The sequence below is a fragment of the Vicia villosa genome, linkage group LG4 (assembly GCF_029867415.1).
Source record: "Vicia villosa cultivar HV-30 ecotype Madison, WI linkage group LG4, Vvil1.0, whole genome shotgun sequence".
Lineage (NCBI taxonomy): Eukaryota > Viridiplantae > Streptophyta > Magnoliopsida > Fabales > Fabaceae > Vicia > Vicia villosa.
This window is the reverse complement of record NC_081183.1, coordinates 195,181,315-195,199,214: the sequence shown is the minus strand read 5'-3', so window position 1 is coordinate 195,199,214 and position 17,900 is coordinate 195,181,315. Positions and strand designations below refer to the sequence as shown.

General features: G+C 32.8%; 1 protein-coding gene across 1 annotated transcript; it reads left to right on the top strand.

The window, feature by feature from the left end:
- The first annotated feature begins 14,296 nt into the window (after positions 1-14,296).
- On the top strand, positions 14,297-16,240 carry LOC131596638 (protein EXPRESSION OF TERPENOIDS 1-like). Its single transcript, XM_058869360.1, has 2 exons — positions 14,297-15,149; positions 15,579-16,240. The coding sequence occupies exons 1-2, from the start codon at positions 14,507-14,509 to the stop codon at positions 15,938-15,940; spliced, it is 1,005 nt and encodes a 334-aa protein (XP_058725343.1). The 5' UTR covers positions 14,297-14,506; the 3' UTR covers positions 15,941-16,240.
- Positions 16,241-17,900: the final 1,660 nt, after the last annotated feature.

The following is a 17,900-nucleotide window of genomic DNA, read 5'->3' as shown; positions in this document are numbered from 1 at the left end:
TCATGTTTGCTAGACCAACAACCAACCTGATTGTTTTGGTCCTAGAAATAGGAACAAAAACTTCTTGGAAGTTAATTCCTTCTTTTTGAAGAAATCCTTTTGCCACAAGTATTGCCTTATGTCGAGTTACTTCTCCTTTTAAATTCAACTTCACCTTGTATACCCACTTCACATCGATTTCCTTTTTGTCTTCAGGAAATTCGATAAGTGACTAAGTGTGGTTGACTTCGATGGACTTCAGTTCCTCATTCATCGCTTTTATCCACTTCGAATCCTTCAATGTCTCAGCCTCATTGACTTGTTCGACATCTGCATAGAAATCATAGTATATCAGCTCACCTTCATTGTCGACCACATCATCTAACTTAATTACACATTCTTGAAACCTTGCATGCATGTTTCTTGTTATTTGAGGCCTGCTTGTGCTTGCTTGACCTCTAGTTCTTCACATAAGATTCTCACTGAATCCTTCTTTACATTTTTATTCCAGTCTCATTCCTTAAGCTCATCTATGATCACGTTCCTGCTGATCACAACTTGCTTCATCACTGGGTCAGAAAATTTGTATCCACTAGTCGAATGATATCTTATTAGGATCATTTGACTCGACTTGTCATCAAGTTTTCTTCTCAGTTGATCAAGCGCATGTCTATGTGTTATAGATCCAAATACCTTCATATGACTTAAGCTAGGCTTGACACTAGACCAACATTCTTTTGGCGTGATTCCTTCTAGCTTCTTCGTCAGACATCTGTTCAAAATGTATGTTGCAGTCAACACAACTTCTCCCTAATATTCTTTAGATAAGTGCTTGCCTTTCAACATACTTCTCACCATGTTCATGATGGTTCTATTCTTTCTTTATGTAGATCCATTTTACCGTGGAGTGTATGGTGGCCCCATCTCATGCACAAACCCTTCTTTTTTACAAAATGCGTCAAAATCTTTTGACGCATATTCTCCACTACCATCACTCCTCAGAGTCTTGAGCTTTCGATCACTTTGTCTTACAACCATATATTTAAACTTGACAAATACCTCGATCACTTCACTTTTCTTGTTGATCAGGTAAGTCCATGGTTTATGACTGAAATCATCAATGAATGTGGCAAATTATTTGTTACCTCTAGTCGAATCCACATGAATAGGACCACACACATCAGAATATATGATTTCAAGAATTGCCTTCGACTTACTTCATGCATCCTTGCTGAAGTTATTCTTGTGTTGTTTTGCCTGCATTATTCTTCACACACTTAATTTGAAATGTTGATTTCTGGTAATCCTAAAACCATATTTCTTATTTTCAAATCTCTGATGTCCTTGAAGTTGAGAAGGCAAAGTCTATAGTATCATATCCATTCTTCTCTGCTAGCTGCACTTGCAAGGCACTTGTTCTCCATCACACTAAGTTCAATCTTAAAGGTTTTATTCTAAGACACAGGGCCTTCAAAATTAACCTTCCACCTGAGTCGAGAATTCTCACCATCTTATCTTCAATTGACACTTTATAATTCTCTTCAACAAACTGCCATATGCTGAGCAAATTACTTTTCATGTCGGGTATATATAATACATTAGAAATTACTGACCTTTTGCCATCTTTCCTCATAATCAGAACATCACAAATACCTTCAACTATTAGAGTATTGTCATTTGCAAATTTCATCACGTTATTCATCGAGAGTTTTATGTTGACAAACCAATCTTTTCTACCAATCATGTTGTGATCATCAACAACATCTCTTCTTCTTCATGCTTTGCAAGCTTTGCATCATTTCTTTATTCTTTTGTTTTTCAAGACAATCACTAGAATAGTAACCATACTTCTGACAATTGAAACATTGAATGTGACTTTTGTCAGGTTTTTCGTCAACCGTACTCCAATGTGGTTGCTTCGGTATGCGGTTCTTCTTTGATTCGACGAATTTCCTTCTTGATGGTTTCCTCTACCATTAGAATTATTGTAGCCTTCTCTACCTTTGTTGTCGAACCATTTTCCTTTTCTGTTCTTTTCTTTGGCTGATTGCGACGGCAGAGCCACATTACTCTTTGACTTGACTACAACTCTTTCCGACATTCTATGTTCACGAGATTCAAGTGTCCCTTGAAGCTCTTCATTTGTCAATGTTGACAAATATTTCAATTCTTCTATGGCTACTACCACGTGATCAAATTTTGAATTCAATGACCTCAAAATAATTGCAACAAATGATCTTGATGTCAACACTTCTCCACATACCTTAATTTGATTCATCAATTTCGTAAACCTATCTTAAAAATTTTAGGTTAGAAAAACTTCTTTATTTTTAGCCATACGTGCACAGGAAAGAAAGGAGAAAAAAAAATAGTGCGAATGACAAGAGAGGTTTATGTATTTAATTTATTTTAAGATAATTATTTTGAAATAAGTTAATTGCTTTGAGATGAAGAGAGGTTGGAATTTTTCAAGTCAACCTACAAGGTACTACTAGTTGACACGTGAAATAATATTCTGGCATGCAGCTAAACTCTTGGACCATTATTTGAATTTTTGAACAAATAATTAATAAGGCTTGGGACCAGTCAATATATAGGAATAGTTTTCTTGAATGAAACGACAACATGACAATGCGAAACTTTTGATTTTAGAGGCCATTTAAGTAACTTATGCTAAACACACTTATTTTAAGAAAAACAAATGCAACACTTATGTTATTTTATACTGCTTCCGTAATGACTATCGTTTTAAGAAGAAAAAAATTGTTTTAAAATAAATGTTATTTTTACTTTTTAATTTAAAAATAATAATTATTTTTTTAATTACTTTTTTAATTATTATTGTTATACTATTTTTAATATATTGATAAGATTAATCTAATAAAAATATATTATAAGATTTTTTAATCTGTGTAAAAATTTTAAAAGACAATCATATTAAAATTGAAGGAGTTTAAAGTATTTAGATTGACCTCATATCCGCGTCAATGCGACTACGAGATATTGTCTGTTTTTTATATGAGAATATTTAAAACTATTTATTTTAAAAAATGTGTTTCATTAGATTGAAGTGTATGATTTGTGTATATAAATTATTCTACTTGAATTATTTTGACTAGTATAGTACATAAAGTATATATATTAATTTTATAAGTTGATTTTATAAAATTGAGTTGGATCTAACTTAATTCAAAAAATTGTAGAAAAAAAATATTTAATTAAAAAAATAGCTTATGTTAATATATTGGTGACATATAAGTGTGGCAATCAGACATGTCTGATTTGTTTAAAGAAAATTATGATAGCTTCTCATTTGATTTCATTAGGTGTTGATCTATGTACATCTTTTATAGATTACAAATCATCAGGTGCTGCTCTATGCACTAGTCAAGGAAAGCTTAATTTTCTAACTAACGTCCTTTTCCAGTCAACCAAAGTTACAAGTTTTAACAATTTAAAAAGGATTCAATTCTAGTTTCAAACAGATTGAAATATAAAATACTCTTTTTTCTTTCCTTAAACGCGTCAAGTATTTTATTTTTTCTTAAAACGCGTAAGTATCAACTGTTTTACTCGTGATCAAGATCAACTCTCAACCTATCATTTTCATGTTGATACATAGTGATAACATCTGTGACATATTCTTTTGTGAGACAAAAATCCGATTAATTTATTCAGAAAAACCATGAAAGTTAACGGATTTCTGGAAATGATTTAGGCAAGTATGAGTTGGAATAAATTTTTTAAGAAATACTCCTTGCATTATAAAACAGATCACGGGTTCAATTGTCCCAAGTTTATGGCTTCACTTGTTCGTCATGATAGTTTAACTCTTACACACTTAATTGTTGGACATAATAATAAGTGACAATAGATCGAAACAATTGGGATACTAGAGAAGGGTCAACACAATTTGTCCAACTGCAAATCAACGAATGAAATTAAATGACAAATTGTAACAATTGGAAATAGTTTTAGAAAGATTTATGGTCAGATTGTAGGCCCCGATTAAATACTTTTTGCAATTGTTTTGAACTCAAACTATAAATAAGTGGAGATCAAAATGAAACCGAGTTTTGATACGGTATAATGAGTTTTTTGTTCTGCAGAGTGGGGTGGACCTATAAGGGCAACACTCCAACGCCTAAATTAATGAATCAGTGAAAAATAGTATGAGTGCATGAATGAAAGAGTATTTGAAATGGTGTATGTTGAGCGTTATATAATGCTAGCGGTTAGAACCATCTTCGTGAAATCTTACACATCATGTGGATTGTTGTTCGATTAGATTCAATTGTGAAAAATGTGTTGTAGGCCGGAGTCACGTGTCCTCGGCTGAGGAGAAGTTGTTCCACGCGTATTTTTGAGTGATGCCTGTTGTTGGATCTTTCATTGTGGGCCTTGCAAACGACCCTAAACAGTTGTCCCACAGGTTTGTTATGCATGCCTTCAGTTCGGCTTCTAGAAGAAGGAAGTGGAAGAGCCTTAATGGGACATCAATGACATTGGGAACATGCAATTACAAATCTCCCTCATGATTAGCGAATTTTTCGTAGGGGAACTTCCACGCTAGTCCCTATGTTTAACAACAATGATGTCTTCTTGTAATAGGGCATTCAAGTGTTCTAAATAGTTTGAGGTAAGATCTTGACTATTGGGGTTATTGTTTGTGCTTTCCAACATATACTAATGTGGATCTTGTTGAATATGTAATTCTGTGTCAAAGAAATATTCGACGGAGTCTGTATTAACTGTATTCCACAGAGACTCGAGTACAACAAGTAGTTGTCAAAGAAGTGTACTTTAACAGAGTTGGACTTAACAGCTGTTTGCTGAGAAGAAAAAAGATGAATATAAAATTTCTAGTTTAAATCAGAGAGAAAATCTACATACTCTATTTCATCTTCTTCCCCTTTCTCCCAAAATCTTAATTTTCATCTTTCTCCTTTATCTATCAAATTATCTTCCCTCATAATCTTTGCGCATCTAAATCACCTTGCAATAAAGGAATGATTGAAACACTCGAGGGAAGAGTGAAGAACAAGAAGAGTGATCAATAAGAAATATTGATTCTTGTTCATCAAGATTAATTCGGATAATCTCCACGTATGGGGTTAATTCAAGCATCTGGTATCGGAGACTGGATGTGATCCTTGGGAAGCATAGTACGATGAATCATCTGAACATACACTTTTCAGCTAATCTTTCAATCATGAAAGATAAGAATTATGAGAGTTGGTGTAAAAAGATGAATGATGTCTTCTGCTATCAAGATATTTAAGATCTTGTGAAGAATGGAGTAACAACAATTGATGAGAATGCTACATATGAACAAAATTCTACACAAAAAATATTTGAGGAAGAAATATTATAAAGCTCTCTTTATAATTCCTCAATGTGTTGATTCGGACAACTTTGAGAAAGTTGGTAATGTAGACTCGGCGAATGAAGCACGGGGCATTATGGTAAAATTGTTTGGAGGTGCAGAGAAGGTGGAATAGGTGAGCTTACAAAATCGTAAAAGATTGTATGAGTTTGCTTCAGATGAAAGAAATTGAAAGCGTGGCTGATTTCTTCACAAGGGGTATGAAACTAGTAAATCAAATCAAGACGTATGGAGAAGTGTTGACATCAAGATCAATATTTTAAAATATCTTGAGGTCATTGACTCCAAAATTTTATCATGTGGTAGTAGCTATAAAAGAATTGAATATTTGTCAAGTGTGACAAAGGAAGAGCTTCAAAGAATGGTTGAAGATCTCCAAGCAAGACAAAAAGTGATGAAGCTCTACATGGGAAATCAACAAAAGAAAATAAATATAAAGGAAGATAAAATGGCAATAAAGGAAGATGAGGTTACAACAACTCAAATAATAGAGGTAACCAACAAGAAGGAAATCAGTTGAATAAGATAAGAACCTCGAATCCAAGCGATCACAGAGGTGGTGTTGCAGGTAGAGGAAGAGGTGGTAGAAGAAAACCCGATGAGAGTCATATTCAATGTTAAAATTTTCAGAAGTATGGTCACTATTCTAGTGATTGTCCTAAAAACAAAAAGAAATAATCAAGAAAATGATGCAAGGCTTGCAAAACATGAAGAAGAAGAAGAAGAAGAAGAAGAAGAAGAAGAAGAAGAAGAAGAAGAGATGTTCCTAATGGTCACAACGAGATATGAAGAATATTCAAGGACCAATGGTACTTGGGCTCAGGAAGCTCATCACACATGATTGAAAGGAAAGATCGGTTTGTTAGAATGAGTCCCTCAAAGAAGAACACTATGAAATTCGTAAATGACTATACCCTAGTTGTTGAAAGTATTGGTAATCTTTTGATTATGAGGAAAGATGACAAAAAGTTAGTAATTTCCATTGTATTGCACATACCAGGTGTGAAATGTAATTTTCCCACCATAAGGAAACAGACTGAGAATAATTAAAAAATGTTAATAAAAGATAAGATGATGAGATTTCTCGACCCATGTGGTAGATTAATCTTGAAGGCACCAATGTCTCAAAATAGAACCTTCAAGATTAAACTTAATGTGATTGAACACAAGTGTTTGGAAACTGCAGCTAGTGGGGATGAATGGATATGTCACAAGAGACTTGGCCATCTCAACTTCAAAATCATCAGAGATTTGAAGAGAAAAAACATGGTTTCAGGTTTACCCTAAATCGACATTCCAAATGAAGCGTGTGAAGAATGTGTTCAGGCAAAGCAAAAGAAGAATAACTTCAGTAAAAATGCGGGAAGTAAGTAGAAGGCAATCCTTAAAGTGATATACTCTGATGTGTGTGGTCATATCCAGTTATATTCGATTGGAGGTAACATATATATTGTCACGTTCATATATTATTATAGTAAAAAATTATGGACATACCTAATCAAGTAGAAAAGTCATGTGTTTGAGGTATTCACAAAATTTAAATCTATCATGGAGAGATAAAGTGGTCAAAAGCTCAAGACTCTAATAACTTATGGTGGTGGAGAATATGTTCCAAAATATTTTGATGCATTATGTGAGAAAGAAGGGATTGTGCATAAGGTGGTGCCACCCTACACTCCATAACAAAATGGAACTGCAGAGAGGAAGAATAGAACCATCACGAACATGGTGAAAAGTATGTTAAAAGGCAAGCATTTACCTAATGAGTTATGAGGCGTGGTTGTGTCGACTACAACATACACCCTGAATAGATGTCAGACTAAGAAGCTAGAAAGAATAAAACGAAAATAATGTTGGTATGGTGTCAAGCCTAGCTTAAGTCATATGAAGGTGTTTGGAGCCATAACACATAGACATATGCCTGATCAGTATAGAAGAAAACTTGATAACAATTCAAGCCAGATGATTGTTATAGGATATCATCCGGCTGGTGGGTACAATCCCTTGAACAAGCAAGTTGTGATCAATAGAGATGTGATTATAGAGGAGTTGAATGAGTGATATTGAAAAGACAACGTCAAGAAGGATTCAGTGAAAGTCCTGTGTGATGAACCATCTAGTGAAGTTGAAAGAGAAGTTTGACAAGAAGAAGTCAGAGGTCAAGCAGCTACAAGCATACCTTAAAGAACAACAAATATGCCTGCAAGATTGCAAAAATGTGTGATTACATCAAATGATGTGTTCGATGATGAAGGTTGGCTGGTACACTATATTTTCTATGCAGATATTGAATAATTTATTTTCAATCCGTAAACCTATCATTTTCATGTCGATACATAGTGATACTATCTATGATATATTCTTTAGAGAGACAAAAATTGATTAATTTATTTAAAAAAACCATGAAAATTAACGAACTTCTAGAAATAATTTAAGCAAGTATGAGTTGGAACAATTGTCTACAAATTGTGGCTTCACTTGTTCTTCTTGATATTTGTAACCCTTACACACTTAAACTTGTTGGATATAATAAAAAGTGACAATAGATTGTAACAATTGGAATACTATAGTAGGGTTGACACAATTTGTCAAATTGTAAATTAACGAATGAAACAAATGACGAAATTGTAATTAAGAAGGATCTATGGGAAGATATGATAGGCCCCGAGTAAATAGTTTCAGTAATTGTTTTGAACTAAAATTAAAAATATGTAAAGGTCGAATCAGTGAGCTTTTAGTAAGACATAGCGAGAGTAGACCTGCAAGGTAAACATTCTAACATTCAAGTTAGTGAATGAGTAAAAAAGTTGCATGAATGTGTGAATGATATAATACCTAAAATGGGGCATGTTGAGTGTTATATAATGCTAGGGGTTAAACTAATCTTCATGAGATCCAACGCCTTGTGCGGGTTGTCGTCTGATTAGATTCAATGGTGGAAAATATGTTAGAGGTAGAAATCACGTGTCCTCGATTGAGATGAGGTCTCACTTACTCCACGTGTCTTTCTATGTGAGAAACTTGTTGTTGGGTGTTTCATTGTGGGCCTTATGAATGACCCCGAATAGTTACCTCCACAAGCCCTTGTTCTTAATCATAGAGCAATGGCTTGTTACACATTCTTTCAGTATGACTTCTAGTTAAAGGAATTAGAGGATCATTGATGGGAAATCAATGGATTTGGGAACATGCAATTAAATATTTCCCTTGTTATTAGCGATGTTTAACAAAAATGATGTCTTCCCGAACTAGGGAATTCAAGTGTTCTAAAAAATTTAAGGCAAGATATTTACTATTGGGGGTTTATTTCATGTTTCCCAAGAGATATTAATGTGGATCATACAGTCGTCTTCATTGGAGAATATATGAGGAGTCTTGAGGTTACCATGTCACTTTTTACCAATACTGGAACTTGAAAACTTATCTTCTATATTTGTGACTTCTTTCAACTTCGTCAATATCCTCTTACTGATCATCATTTTGATACATGTGCCCTTTCCTGTGGTGGAACAAATAATGTGTGAGTTAGTAAGTTCACATTATTCAAGGAAACACCTAAAAACCTTTCTTTTTTCTATATTTGTTTCAGTTTCTAAGAATTTTGGAGAAGCGATTCACAGAAGGTTTGGAGGAGAATATTGCCATCGATGGTGGAATGTTTGGTGTCGATATTTACTATGAAAATATGATAGGGATTAGATCTTTCTTGTCTTGAACGTTTGAAAAATTCCTTCTCAAAGATTAATTTCGACAAGGATGTGAATCTTAAATTTATATCAATCCTTTTAAAATGGATAACTCTTGTCCCGGAGCGTAAAATATGACACAAGATAACTCAAAAGTGTGGGTAGATAAAGAGATATTGAATATCATTTTTTCCTTCGACAATAAGTGTTGTTTGGATCATGCCTTTATTAAGGCGGTCCTAGTAAACATGCCTTTATAGAGGTTTGAAAAATAATAGTTTAAAACAAAATTTATTTTCCAAATCAGAGTTCAAAGACATTATAACCAAAAAAATTGAATAATAATGCAAATAAAAGGTAAAGAAATTGAGCGGAAAATAAAAGAGATAAGGGTAAAGATAAAACACTAGAGATTTATAGAGGTTAGTTCTTAAAAAAGTGGCCTACTCCTCTCCTCAAGAATTGATCTTAAAAGTATACATTAATTTTTAATAGCTTTTAGAAGGTTAAACCCATGAACCCCCTTATTCAAGAAAAGTAAGTTTCAGGGTGACTTCTAACCAAACTACGAACAAATTTTGAAGTGCTTAGTCTCCAAACAAAAAACTTGTTTGAAGTGGTTAGTCTTCTCGCAAAATAGCAAATAGGCTTGAACTAGTTAGTCTACATACTTTGTCAATGTTGATCTCGAACCAAGATGGAGTTTCGAATTAGCTATCCTTAGAACAGAATCGAGGATTTACACGGACTGGCCACTGACTGAACTAAGATTTTTATCGAGATGATCTCAAACCACTGAGCTTTATATATGCTGAACTCATAAACCAAGTGAAAATTTACACCAGGATTGAGCTCAAAAACTATTGTGAATATTTTTTTTGGTTATTCTTTACGAACCCAAAAGGAGAGCTTTTCTCCAATGGCGAAGCTCGCGAACCAAACATAGATTTATATTTATTCCTAAAACCAAACCAAGAGCTTTTTAAAAATGGTTTAAATCTAAACCAAAATAATTACTTCCAAGGATAAATGATTTACTTAAGAGAAAACTACTCTTGGTAAAGTTACAATAAAACCCTCACCCAAAACAAATTCATCACTTAAACTCTAGAACACTCTTAAAGCACTATGGTTTAAATATGTGAAAAACTGGAATTAATTTAGAGAGTGCGAGAAAGGAAAAGTGAGGTTTTCACCTTTTCTAGATGATTTGACTTGTAGACGATCTCTCTATTTATTGGACAAGAAATAGTGTAAAAAGGAAAACAATCTATGGGCCTTTTAATTGTCCTAATCGATTAAGCCCCAAATTTAATCGATTAGGTACTTTAAATAATCGATTATTATTGTCCAAAATAGAAGGCCTGGATAGAGAGTTGTTACCACTCATTAAGAGACTGTCATAATCAATAATGGACTTGATTTTCACTTATCTAATTGATTAGGTATTTGTTGTAATTGATTAGATAGTTCAAAACCTTGTCATAATCAATTTGACAATTTCCAAGTCAATTGGCTAGGTTCCAAAAACTTTTTCTCGATGTTTTAATAAAAAAAATTGAGAGGCTTCTCTATATTTTAAGTGTGTTGGATTTAGCCACATTACTTACGAAAATGCTTGTGTCTTTACAACACAATGTGCATCTTTGACCATTTGAGTTATCTTTAGTAACTTCTTGACGTTATTCCTTATTATCATCAAAACCACTTCAAGTGTTGTTACTACTTTAGGGGTTGTCATCATTACAACCATCTAGGTTAAAATGTTGCTTCTTAAATATTTGATATCCTTGAGTTTTAACAACTTAGATCACTTCTTGATTATACCCGCAAGCACATGGTTCTACATGTCCTTCTTTATATTATGGGGTATTTCCCTTGAAATAAATAAAATTATATGCAACAAGTATGATGGGTGCGTCATCCCGCTTCATGAATGCTTGTTTTCCTTTACTGGTTTTCATATCCTTTTAATGACTTCGAGGTGGACATTCTAAATCATCTTGAAATTTCTCATTCAAAACTTCACACAGAGAGTTGAGCTTACATAAAAGTCTTCAAGTATTGATGTGAGAACAAGAGAAGTGTATCGAACTTGACACTATTTTCATCTCTTTAGATCCCAATGCAGTTTCACCAATTTGGTGTGGTATTAGAGTATGATTTCCTTAAGGAAGAGTAACAAGATGTTCGAGGTTTATTCTTATAGTGTGAAGAACTTCAAGGAGTGGTATTACCTGGTTACCCCCTTTACAAGGTGTTTCATGCTAACATATGTGACATAGAGTTTAAGTCACCTTTATGATGCTAACTAGTTCAATTGCTCAAAGATGAAGAAACAAAAAATGAAGAATCATTTTCCTATCAAATAAATCTGGTGGAATCCTTCGAAAGAACATACTTGGTAGTTGAACGATATTCGAAAGATTCAACATCAAATGAAGGAACCACATGTTCAAAAAACTATGAAAAGTATGTTCAAGCAATATATTTGAAAGAAGAAAAGGACAAGAGACATCAACCTTCGAGAGAAACATAGAAGAACCTTCTTCCAATGAAGAAGATGGAGTTTGCTTAAAGGCAACCTACGAGGTAGGTAATGTTCAGGTAACTAAACCACCTTATGAACAACTGAGAGAATGTAGCTTAGGTCATAAGGAGTCTTTAAGGTGTCTTGAAATAATAAATAAATCATTCATGATAGAAATAACTAAGATAAATAATTCACGAAAAGAATGTAGGAGTCGTGTCTCCCTGAAAAAGAAAGCACTTGATTTACATGAGACCCTAGGTAAGTTTACCCAAGGGAAAGAAAAACTTTGATCTTATCAAGTGAAATGTCTTTCTTAAACAAAAGTAGACTAGGATTCAAAAAGGATAGAAAACCTAGTAAAGTTATAGATTACCAAAAAAAAGAGCGTCTGGTTTATAAATTCACATTGTAAAATAGTTGGTCATTTAGAGCCATTTTGTTTCGACAAATTCAAAAGATCTAAAGGCAACAACCTTAGATCTTCTAGAATTAATGCTCTAGGGTCCAAGAAGGTATGTGTACCAAAAGTGAAATCTTAGTATTTTGCAGGTGTTCTTTGTAGTTCGAAGGCAGCGAAGAAACAATGACCTTTCTCCATCCTCCTCAAATACCTTCAATCAATATGACACCTTTAAAGTTATATAAGTCTCACATCACCACGTTTCAAAGCATATTTCATTCTTGACTTATCTTCTACCTCAATCACATACTAATCACATACTAACTTGATCGTCCAAATACTTGGATACACTCTCTCAATTATAACTAAAGAAGAGGTTTCTGATCAAATATTACAATTGAAAGATAATTATCATCAACTGACCCATAGTCACGAATATGAACTTGAATTTAAGATGAGAACCATTGTTATTATAAGAATTTTGATACTATCACATAAACTTGATTTGTAAATAAAAATCAAAATCTTAATTTTTATTGAACCACCTTACAATCTAGTATACACACAATGTCCAACTTATTTTCTATTATTACATCTTAAATTGTTTGGGACATTTCCTTTCTATTTTAGTTTAATTAGACACAAAGCTTAATTTAATATATTTTTATCCACCTATGATTATGAATTATAAAAGAGATGGATTGTATAAGTGTGAGCCGTTGGATATAAAGAAGTGTGAGATTTGACGAATGATAGAGACGTAAGAGATAGAATGAGGGACGCAGGTGCATGTGGTGTGAGTGACGCATTTGCTCACTCGGCTACTACTATTGTCAATTACTCCATTTCATAAAAAACCGGAACAAGAAATCAATCTTAATTATAGAGACTTCGCTCAGAAAAAGTACCACCGAGTTTTCCGGTGTAAAGACGAATAAGCAAAAGCCACTGACACGACACGTGGAACAATCTTATCCATTAACAATCAAATCACCAAAGTGATTTATCATCAAACGGCTGTAATTAACTCTAACTCATAGAGATCACTGTAGCGTTACAGGTTTTCATGTTCCCTCACACGAACGCATACGACCAATAATAATAAACACTGTGTGAGTTTGAGTTTGAACTCGAATTCGAATCTCAGCAATAATAGTAGCCACTAGCCAGTGTTTAGAGAGAGAGAAATGGGTTCAGTTATTGTGATTTCAATTCATAAATGGTTTTCTACAGTATAGTAGATGGGTGCAGTTATCATGGCGGCGTAGCAGAGAAAACTAATTCCGTGCCATAATTGCGCCGAGGGAAGGACTTCAACACACAAACCACAGCATAATTACACAAACACAAACATAACACATGCACTTTTATTTTTCTCATTAACTATTCTTAAATTTTATGAGACATTAGCATAACATTGGTACATTTTAAATAATTTTTATGAGCGTATAGTTTTGAATTCCTAACATCACTTAGATAAAATCTTAATCAGATAAAAAAAATGTCTATCTCAAAATTTTAAAAATATCATATTAATTAATTGAGTTCTATTTAGTTACGATTTAATTAAAAATCATATTTAACTATAATTTTATTATGATAGATTATAATTTACTATAATAGTATGTCTTACACTTTTTCAAAGACGGTTTTATTATGATATATTTTGTACACCTTGCATTTTTTCAACTATGGTCTTATGATATAAAATATCAATAACTAATACTTCTTGTGTTTCCAAAATCAATGTCATTTAACACAAGAACATAAGAGCACTGAATTAAAAAGGTAACAGATCTCTTCTAACATCAAATTTGAGGGATTAGTCTTTATAATTCACGCAGAGCATATTGAATTTCAATAAAATATAATAAATTTGTTTAAGATTTTTCATCTAAATTAAAAAATACAATAATATTAACATAAGACATTTTACTTTAATTAAACTAATTTTATTAATTTATTAAAATTGATTACGAGATAATTGTTAAAAATACCGTTGAAAAAAATTTATTTTTACATTAAAAGGTAAAAATTACTTTTATGGATGAAATATTTAAATTAATATTAATTCTTGCCTCTCCTTTTCTTTTACTTTTTGTGATTAAGAAATAGTTTTTCCTCCTCAAAAGCTGAAAAAATAAAAGAAAAGAAAAAGAAAAATCCCCTGACCAGAACTTCACTTACCCCCACACGAACTAGCCACAGTAACAAAGTGAGTGAGAGTCAACAAAAAAAAAAATCTCTCTATTTTAACACAAGAACGAGTGGGTGAAAATTAATAACCAAACCTAAACTAAACAACTTACTTAATTTGGACTTGAAACCAAAGAAAATTACGGTTATAGTCTCTGATCACACACAGAAAACTTTATCAAACACATACTCTCTCTCTCTTGAAAACTAATTTAAGATTCTCGAAGCTTCTTCTTTTCTACTGATATGGATGTTATTGTTATTGTTATAATAATTATAACTGAATTGGTGAACAAGATCATTTCACTTTTCTGTTACAATTCAACATGGCAGGTTTCTTCTCTCTAAGCAGTGGAAGAGGAAAAGAAGAAGCTAGAGAGCAAGAAGAAAATAATAATAACAGTGGAAACACTAATAATAATCAGTTTCTCTTCCGAAACGAAGAGATCTACAACAAAGGATTCGAGATATGGCCGCAACCACAACCACATCAAACTTCTTTTCATCATCAACAAAATCTTAACAACTTTTACTCCTTCGGTGTCGGAGGTGGAGGTAGTACTAGTCGAAGAAACGAAAACAATTTAAACGACGACGTTTCCGTTTCGTTTTCTGATGAATCAACTAGATTTGGATTAACAGTGATGAGGTCTTCCGGCAGTGGTTTAAGCGGCGGCGGAATGAACTGTCAAGATTGCGGCAACCAAGCGAAGAAAGACTGTCCTCATCTTAGATGCAGAACTTGTTGCAAGAGTCGAGGGTTTCAGTGTCAAACTCATGTGAAAAGTACTTGGGTTCCCGCCGCGAAACGCCGTGAACGGCAGCATCAGCTTTCATCTTTGCAGCAACAAAATCAGCAACAGCAACAGTTTCATTCTTCAAGACGACACAGAGAAAATCCAAACGAATCTTCTGCAGCAGGAGCTTCTGGTTCTCTTGCTTGTACTCCAATACCTATCACTACAACAGGTATATATATAAAATATATATAACTGAAAGAGAAAGAGAGAGTTTAGAAAATGAAAATAAAAAAATAATCACGAGTGTTTGAATTTTAGTGTTTAGTTTTATGATATATAGCTAGGTCAGTGAAATTTTTTCAAACTATATAGCTTGTTGATAGAGATCTCGAAGAGAGGAATTCTAGTCTTCTATGATAAATAGGATACCTAATTGGTCTATATAATCTATATATCCATTCCTTTCTTCAGACTCTAATCTATTTTTTTTTTTCATCTTCTTTTTCTCTCTCTATTTTTTTTTAATCATCTGTGAAGATGAAATTGTTAGGTAAATGGTTCTTTCTTTCTTTGATTCCTGAAAATGATAGCTGTATAGAATATTTAGGTTTAATTTTTTGTGATTTTGATGCATAGATTATGATTGTTTTGAAATTAGGGTTGGAGCTGGGGAATTTTCCACCGGAGCTGAATTCACCGGCGGTGTTCCGGTGTGTGAAGGTGAGTGCAATGGATGCACAAGACGAGCGTTACGCTTATCAAACTGCTGTGAACATAGGCGGACGAGTTTTCAAGGGAATTCTCTATGATCAAGGACTTGAAGTTAATTACACTAGTGCAAATGCCGGTGGTGAGGGTTCTTCTGGCGGTGGTGGCGGCGGCGGTGAAGGAAATCAACAGAATCTGATAACAACCACCGCAACAAATGTTAACAATCCATTTGAATACTCATCTCTTTATCCAGCTCCTCTTAATGCTTTCATGGCTGGTACGCAATTCTTCCCACCTCCGAGATCCTAAAGACGTAACGTAATCCTTCTATCTATAATCTATTTCAATAATTATTTGAATTCAAACCATTAAGTATATGTTAATTTTATGTATCAATGTTAATTTCTATGCTTTAATTTTGATCAACATTATGAGCTGTGAAGTAGCAGTATACTAAGCTACTAGCTATATAGAGTACTATAGTTATGTGTTCTTACAAATGATTATAACGATGATGATTATTCAGTGTGCACGAAATTAAAGGGTGCTAGAAGAATGTTTAGTTTGTTTTGTCCAATCCAAAATCTCAGTTCAGATTTTCATGTTATATTTTCTTCTTGATTACGCGGCGCAGACAGCATTTGGATATGTGCAAGTGCAGTTTATATAAAAATTTCTCTGATTTGATTTGTTTATAAAAATTAAAATTAAATTTAGTGCTGAACTCGAAGCTGCTTTTTCCTGATAATCAGTTCCTTTGCCATATGAAAATAGAACTAAATAGGTTTCGTGTTTGGTTGAACAAAGAATTTGAAAAGCACTTTTATTTTTTGCAACTTATCTTTTGCATGATTTCTGGGGATATGGATATGGATTGGAACAGAGGTAACAAAAATAAATAAAAAAGTGTATTATTGTGTAAAAATGGAGAATTAGAAGAAGCACTTACACCAACTACTAGTCTGAAAAACAATGAAAAAAGAGGCATGAGAATAGACAACCATAAACAAAGGATGTCTAAATCTAAATGCTAGAGATGGAAAAGTTATTCTTGTTTGGTTGATAATGTTTAAATGCATCCTCAAAGTATGTGCATGTGAGAGTTGTATTATGTTGCATACAAGTGGGTTACTGGCACATATGATATAGGTCAAGGTACATATGCATATGATATAGGGTTAATGATACTTTCATAGACTTCTGGTTTTAGTTCATGAGCAACAATCACTAACTTTACAAAAATTTCCTTTGTTTTGTAATTAACTGACGCATTACATGTGCTGAGAAATACAACGCCCAACCCTTTCTTTTGATTGAGACATATATAGCTACCAGTCTCTTTCTCTCTTCTTCTTCATTAATTTTCTTTTTTTTTTTATTATCCTTTTTTCTGTCTATGTGTGCCTTTTTCTTGATTCATTTTTACAAGTGTTTGTTTATCATGTTTATGTATCATTAGCAGAAAGGTTGTTTTGTTTTTCATTACTTTGTATCTAGGAAATGAAAAAGAAAAAAAAATTGAAATCCTGTGATCTTCTGCTAACTAAGAATTGATAAATACAGTTGCATGAATGCAAAATCTTATTGGTGAACTTATATATATAATTGAACATAAGATTATGTTTGAAAAGCTGTTCATAGAAAATTAGGAAAAAAAAACATAAATAGTTAGGTTATTGAATAATTAATTGGATTGATGTTACTATGTTTAAGTTCTGTAAGCATTCTCATTTTGAGAAAGGTTAGATGTAGTAGGAATGTTTGTCATGTTCTTAACTTGAGTGTTATGAGAGTTAAGAAATTTTTAATATTAGGATTCATATTGTGAAGTTAGGCATGGTTTGGTTTGTATAACTTTGTTCATTTTAGAAATAATCCACCATATTAATTTTAGTCTACTGCCAATGGCGGAGCTAGCATTCTAATATAGACCTCTAAAGAATGGGCTAAACGTAAACACTTATCATTTTTAGCAAGTTTATAGAAAAATATTACTCCATTTTTATTTTTAAATATATGATAATATTTAATATTTTGTTATGAATGATAAGTATTTCACTTTGACTTTTTTTAAACTTTCAAAAATTTAAACTTAAACAAAAATGAAGTGATGATTTGAATCGAGATTTTACACGACTTGTACTTTGTTCTCATGTGTATTTTTATCTAAATTTCTAACTTTGTGAGAAGATTCAATTACAACACATAAATCAACATATTATATTGACAAGAAACAAAATATAAATTAGAGCAAATTTTAGAAGTCAGA